The 7,500-nt window shown below is 40.0% G+C and overlaps 1 protein-coding gene across 1 annotated transcript in view; it reads left to right on the plus strand.

Moving 5' to 3' along the window:
- Positions 1–1,003: 1,003 nt before the first annotated feature.
- LOC308381731 (NACHT, LRR and PYD domains-containing protein 3-like) overlaps positions 1,004–7,500 on the plus strand; it is a gene marked incomplete at both ends in the record, with an annotated part of 14,729 nt that continues 8,232 nt past the window's right edge. The window contains 5 exons of the mRNA XM_080859299.1: positions 1,004–1,053; positions 1,480–1,596; positions 3,144–3,219; positions 4,100–4,304; positions 4,659–6,465. Coding sequence (XP_080715425.1) covers positions 1,004–1,053; positions 1,480–1,596; positions 3,144–3,219; positions 4,100–4,304; positions 4,659–6,465 — 2,255 coding nt within the window. The remainder of the gene's footprint in view (positions 1,054–1,479; positions 1,597–3,143; positions 3,220–4,099; positions 4,305–4,658; positions 6,466–7,500) is intronic.

Raw genomic sequence — 7,500 nt, forward strand, 5'->3', positions numbered from 1 at the left:
ACAATATTCCATGTACACTTTGACTCAGTAGGGTGGAGCTCTTTCTGTTAGTCTGTGTGTTTCTTGCCCAGTGAAAAAAAACTTCTGTGTCTTTGGAAATAAACAAAAGGAACCTTTCCTCCAGCCGGTTGAACCTGCTTGTCAAGGGAACAGGTTTAATCTTGTACAATGATGCGTACCAAGGGAGAGAGACAGAAATTCACTCAACAGAGCTTCACCTTAGGAACTTAAGAATTAACACATACATAAAATGTATGGAGACTCATAAAGACATTTTTTTTTGTATTTCCCACTTCAACATCTTTTCTCCACTGAGCTATAGGGAGACGGCAGCAGAAGTTCTCTGGGTAACTATGACTGGGTATTGGTTGGTGTGCAGCATTCACTATTTAATGCATGAACCAGGACATAATCGGCTTACTAATACACTGGAATATATGCTTGAGAGATGCACACACAAAGAATGATCAAAATATACAGTCGCAGGTTTTAGAAATCACTGTTTAAAACTAGATTCCGTTTGGGGCCTTCACAACGAATTTCTTCCCTCTCTGAAATATAGAGCATAATGTGTCTTCCAGGGTTGGAGGCCAACAAGTGGGGTCGAGTTTCAAAAGATTATTTCTCAAACCTGCGACTATATTTTGTTCATTATTTGTGTGCACATCTTTCAGGTGTGGTAGTGTATGACATTTCTGAACTATCTCATGTAACTTGCAGAATCCCTGAATAGGAGTGAAAATCCTTCTACTATCTTAAAACAACCAGCTAGTAGATAGGAAGGCTGCATAATACTAGTCACTGGAAATAAAACAGTGGAGCAATTTTCCATTTTTGGCGTTCAACAAAGTGTTAAACTGATCATGTTGACGTAACCGCTGTCCCTGTTACATTCACTAAACTATAGATTTACTGAAATATGTTTAGGGAAGATGAAGAGGATCTAGACTGAAAATAAGTGATGCTTTAACTTGCAGTGAGTCACTACAGCTCTGCCTCCAACATGAGTGACCATGGAGACTCTGCTGGAGGAGGCAGTCATGGAGACTTCAGGTGAGTCTATATAAGTGTGTGTGTGTGTGGGGGGGGGGGAGTTGGGGGAGAGAGAGAGATTGTGTAAGTGTAAGAGAGAGTGAATGTGTGGTGATTCAACAAGCTCCAGCTCATTTGTCAAATCATAAAAGAAAGAACATACAGACATTGTACACGAGCACAATGCAGTATTATGGCTTTGGTTTGTTTGTAAAGTCTGACCCCAAAAGAGAGACTGAAGTCACCTGCACCCAGCTGTGTGTCCATGAAGAGTGACATGTCAAAAGATCAGGACATCTACTTCAGAGGGGGAGAGAGTCATCCTGATGCCAGGTATGGACAATTTGCACAATGGATTGATATGTAGGGCCATTTAATAAAGAGCATTTAGATGTTTTCAGTGACGTACACAACTGCAACATTATTATGCCTTTTTTCTTTGTAAAGCCAAACTCAGAAATGGAGGCCAGTTTCTCCTGCACCCAGCTGTGTGTCCATGAAGAGTGACATGTCAAAAGATCATGGCGTCTACTTCAGAGGGGGAGAGAGTCATCCTGATCCCAGGTATGGACAATTTGCACATTGGATTGATGTGTACAGAGTGTGTTCAAATGAAACAGATTAAAGACAGCCCATGTCATGCAGGGCTCACCGTCTATCTGACTCATATGAACATTATACCATGGCCTGAAAATATTGTGTGATAATGTTGAGGGGTGGCTTTGATATGTGTAGCCCCAGGGCCCTTAGTGTTCATAATGTGGCCCTGGATGTACAGAATGTGTGAGTTATCTGAGCAGGCCTACAGTGCTCATCTTTAAAATGGATACAGACAGCCCATGTAATATACGGTCCATCGTCTTTCTGACTCACATGAATACAACCCATCCGTTGTATCACACTGCATGTTTACATGACAACACTTTCATGCTAGTTAACACTGACATGACAAATGGACATTGCCATAGTCTACCTATGAATTTGATAACGTAGAAAACATTTACTAGGTTTACTAGGAGACAGAAATTACATTTCATGTGAACATCATCCTGTTGAATGTCGGGAAATAAAATGTCAGTCCTATTTTGGTAAACTGATGTGTGGATAGAGAGCAATTTTAACTTGGGAGCTATTGACGTTGAGTTTCAATGGTTGTCATGCAGAAACCTTGTCTGGGAATTCCCCGCCCCTTAACTGCATTTCATGTGCTCAGTTAGTCTGGCGAACTACTCAATGGAGGTCCACTTCAGTCATGTAATTGGACACACCTTTAACCAATCAGACCAACGATACTATACATCGATCGGTAATAAAAGCAATCACATCTTTTTTATGTATGAATTGTTCCAGGGCAAGTTTCTGCTCTATTTTCAAAGAAAACTTGCCTTTAAAATCATCCAAGACAGCCGCGAGATCAGTATCGAAGTTTTGCTGTGCTTCTCTCTTTGCCGTCGCTTTTGTTGCATAGTCGTGGATAGTTTCAATCCGCAAATTGCGCGCCAGGTAGCCAATAGCCAGTTTGTGATCTGCCCCTGCACGACAACATTGTTTCACTCTTGTGTTTCCTACTCCCATATTTGTCAGTATTTTATGATTGCTAAAACCCCCCACTAATTTCAGTTAGTTGGGCTCCAAACTTCTAAGATTAAGAGAATCCCTCATGTTTTATCAGTTCTGTCAGTGTTCACATTATTCGTATTTGGTTTCATGCTGTCTCACTGCACCTTTCCTGTTTGTACCCACCTGTGTAACTCACGATTCCAAGTTTGTCTATGTGTCGTGCATGTTTGTCCAGCTCTCCTACAGCAGTGTTACCCAACAGCTCATACAAGTAGTATCAGCATTACAGTTTCAATTCCATTGCAGTACAGAACTGAACACTTCTCTTGCAGCAGAATATTTTACAGTTTAGTAACAGCACATGACTCCTCATCAGTTTTACCTGGATGTTAAAAAAGAGTTAGAAATGAGGCATCATTAAAATTAGGCAATGAAATGTTTGTCTCATACCTCTCATATTACTTCTGTGATTAGTTCTGCTGTTTGGTGCATAGATATATACCTGTAAATGCTTTGTTGACCAATACCTGCTGTCCTTGTATTTCCTTCAGTGTCCAACAGGAAGAACAAACAATCCATACATCCTCCAGCAAAACATATCAAAATGAATTGTCTACTGTATTCAAGGTGCGTAAAACATTATACACATAGTTAACCAATGATCAGTCCTTGAACACTTGTTGATGAGTTGCCGTGATGACCCCAATGAGTGGCTGGGTGCAATCACAGAGTCTATTTTTAGGGATCGTATACAAAGGATAATTTCTTTTTTTATATTTTTTACATAGCCTTCTATAAAATATTGGGTAGATGTGTTTCTGTACAGAACACTTTGAAATGCTGTTTTGATAATGCACTGAACTGTACAACGTTATACACAGTACTGCTACAGCCTTCTGCACAAAACTGGAAAAAGTACTGGAGTGTGTGAAAGTACACTGTTTGTATACTCATACTATATTCAGTCTATTGTCAATGATTTCATCAGAATGAAGTGGGCAGTAACACTAACTGCAAAAGGCTTTAGCCTAACAAGCATTCTAGAGTCATGCTAAATTACTGAAAGTACTCTGTACTCATTCAGTCTATTGTCTCTGAATCTGTCTAAATTCTCTCTGAAGTACGGGACACAGTAACTGCAAAAGGCTTTAGCTTTAGTGTTTTAGAGTCGTGCTAGTGTGTAGACACTAATCAAGAAATTTTAACCCATTGAATCAAAAATGTTATTTTTGAATCTAAAAATCTAGAATAATCTTTGGTCATTGAGTTTTGAATGCAGTGTTTAATTTTGCAGTAGTAGTTTTGCATTTTGTTTTTGTAGTTTTCTGAATTGTGTTTAAACATTAAAAAAAAAATAGACCTAGTTTCAGAAAACGTGTGTAAGTGGTTGTAAAACAAAAGCGCAGGAAATGCCTGTCAACAACTGATCAGAGATATAGAAGAATTGAAATGGAAATGTTTCATTCTGTTTTTTCATCAATGATGGAATGATGTGATTTGCCATCAGGAGCTTGAACACAAAGTCATCACTTTCATGACGAATGAACTAAAGAGGCTCAAGAAGATCCTGACTCATGATTACCCAGAACCTCCTTGTAGTGAGGAGGAGGATGAGGAGGACCAGAGAGATGCCAGAGATGAAGCTCTGAAGATTGCAGTGCACATCCTGAGGAACATGAATCAGGAGATCATTGCTCAGCAGCTGGAGAAATGTGAGATATTTACTCAACACTGACTTGCTGAACTTTAAACATTGTTATTGCAAGCTTGCTTAAACATTTACCGAATACTTTAAAGATAAATCTTTATGTTCTGTAGAAACAGAATTATTCCTTCAATATGTGATATCAAATCTCACTAGAAAAATAACAGTGATGTTCACACATTTTTTTTCTGTTTATAATACCTGAAAGGACAGAGTAAATCCAACACTTCACATGAGCCCACATAATTTGTCTGTCATAATTTGTTAATTACTCATGACAAGTCATGACAAAGGCTTAAAGTGCTCCCTTCACACTTACATATGCTGTCAGATTGACTAAATCATATTTATTTATCTCTAGATGGACTGTTTCCTAGATGTCAACAAAAGCTCAAATACAACCTAACAGAGAAGTTTCAGAGTGTATTCGAAGGCGTGGCTAAGCCAGGAAACCCTAGTTTTCTGGAGAAGATCTACACAGAGCTCTACATCACAGAGGGGGAAAGTGTAGAGGTCAATACAGAACATGAGGTCAGACAGATTGAGATGGCATCCAGGAGACAAATAGCAAAGAGGGAAACACCAATCAAATGTACTGACATCTTCAAGCCCTTACCTGGACAAGACAAACCCATCAGAACTGTGCTGACAAAGGGAGTTGCTGGCATTGGAAAAACTGTCTCTGTGCAGAAATTCATTCTGGACTGGGCTAAAGAAAACGCCAATCAGAATATTCACTTCATATTTCCTCTTCCTTTTCGGGAGCTTAACTTGATTAAAGACAAGAAATACACCATAATAGACATCATCCATCACTTCTTCTCCGAAACAAAAGACTTTGCCTTCTCCAACCAGGACGGATACAACATTGCTTTCATCTTTGATGGTCTGGATGAAAGCAGACTTCCTCTGGATTTCAAGCACAATGAATGCATATACAATGTATCAGAACCTGCCTCAGTGGATGTCATTCTCACAAACCTCATCAAGGGGAATCTGCTTCCCTCTGCTCTTGTGTGGATCACCTCCCGACCAGCAGCAACCAATCAAATCCCTCCTGAGTGTGTTGACCAGGTGACAGAAGTCCGGGGTTTCAATGACCCACAGAAGAAGGAGTACTTCAGGAAGAAAATCACAAAAGTGGAACTGGCCAGCAGAATCATCACACACCTGAAGTCTTCCAGGTGCCTCTTCATCATGTGTCACATTCCAGTTTTCTGTTGGATGGCAGCCACTGTTCTGGAGTACATCCTGACTGAAGCAGAGAGTGGAGAGATTCCTACATCTTTGACGCAAATGTACACTCACTTCCTGATCATACAAACTAAACACAGGAGCCAGAAGTATGGAAACCGTGATGCTGATGCACTCTGGAACCTGAAGACCATTCTGTCCCTGGGTAAACTGGCTTTTCAGCAGCTGGAGAAGGGCAATCTGATCTTCTATGAGGAGGACCTGAGAGAGTGTGGCATTGATGTTACAGAAGCATCAGTGTACTCAGGGATGTGTACCGAGATCTTCAGAGAGGAGGCAGGGCTGTACCAGGGGAAGGTGTTCTGCTTTGTTCATCTGAGTATTCAGGAGTTTTTAGCAGCTTTATATGTGTTTTTGCACTTTAGCAAGAGAGAGAGCAATATGCCTCACCAACTCCACACCTCTCCGCTTTCTTCACTGCTCAGTGCGAACAATCTTAATGACCTACACCAGACTGCAGTGGATCTGGCCTTAAGGAATGAGAATGGACACCTGGACCTTTTCCTGAGGTTTCTTCTGGGCCTCTCACTGAAGTCCAATCAGAAACTCTTACAAGACCTGCTGCCACATAGAGGAAGGAGATCATTGAACACAGAGGAAACAGTCAAGTACATCAAGCAGAAGATCAGAGAAGCCCCCAACCCAGAGAGATGCATCAACCTGTTCCACTGTCTGAATGAACTGAATGACCACTCTCTGGTGGAGGAAGTCAAGGGCTACTTGAGGAAGGGAAAAGAAACCAGAGATGATCTCTCTCTTTCCCAGCTGTCAGCTCTGGCCTTTGTGCTGCTGATGTCAGACCAGGAACTGGAGGAGTTTAACCTGTGGGATTATGGGAGAAGGAGATCACCTGCCAGATCAGATGCAGGTCTGCTGAGGATGCTGCCCGTGGTCAAAGCATCACAAAGAGTGAAGTGAGTATTGGAGTCTTGAATGAGTCTGCTATCTGGATGAAGTCCATAGTCCCCTGACAGCACTTATCAATACTGGGAACTGAGTACTAATTGTTGTTGCCTCAAGCAGAGATCATTCCACAGAAACACACCTACATGTTAGTGAACACCTCACAGACAGTTACTGCTCAAAATCATTTGGAAATCAGATGACAAATTGTGTCTTGATCTTTGGTGTCTTTGAAGTTTTTTTTTACAATCGCTAAAACCCTTTTGTCCAAACTGTACGTTTTCAAAACTGGCGCAATTAGCACAACCCCTGTCTTTTGTGGACCATACCATGAATTGTATGACTGTTGTTTTTACAGAAAACGCAGTCAAATTTGTATTTATTTTTTTACAATTCCTAACAAACATTGACCTATATTTATGATACTTTTTCCAAACTCTGAACAAAGTAACACACCTACATCTCGCAATAAGCCAAATTGTTATTTTCTGCTCAATAACACATTCTCTTAATTAAATACTAACTCAAATGCAAAAAAAGTCTTTCTCTACATACACTAAATTAGTCAGAACATGGCAAATTGGACTCAATATCAATTCATTATTTCAAAACACTAGCACACATTTTCTTTCCTAGAGGAATATGTCACAATCAAAGCACAATGACTTACAAAATACTAACAGTTGATGATATTACAAATACTGCATTACGTTTCATATTTTAGTTCTTCAGGTACCTGCATAAACAGACAATTTGAAATCCATTGTGTTTTTTTTTATTCAGCATCCTTTCATTTTAAACTACTAAACCACTAAGTGAGCCATCTTTACTTCATGGAATGAGCTGTAGACATAAAATAGAAGGTGACAGAAATGCTGCAGTAAAAGCTTTATTGTTAAGAAGGTTATGTTTTCAGCGTTTGTCTGTAAACCGGATTACGCTTCTAATTATTATGAAAATGCTGCTAATAACACATCCTGTCAAAGTTAGGAATGACAACAATATATACTATGATCAACGAAATATCCAACATGCATGGCCTTTGT

This window comes from Sprattus sprattus (genome assembly GCF_963457725.1).
Source record: "Sprattus sprattus genome assembly, chromosome: 20".
Taxonomy (NCBI): domain Eukaryota; kingdom Metazoa; phylum Chordata; class Actinopteri; order Clupeiformes; family Clupeidae; genus Sprattus; species Sprattus sprattus.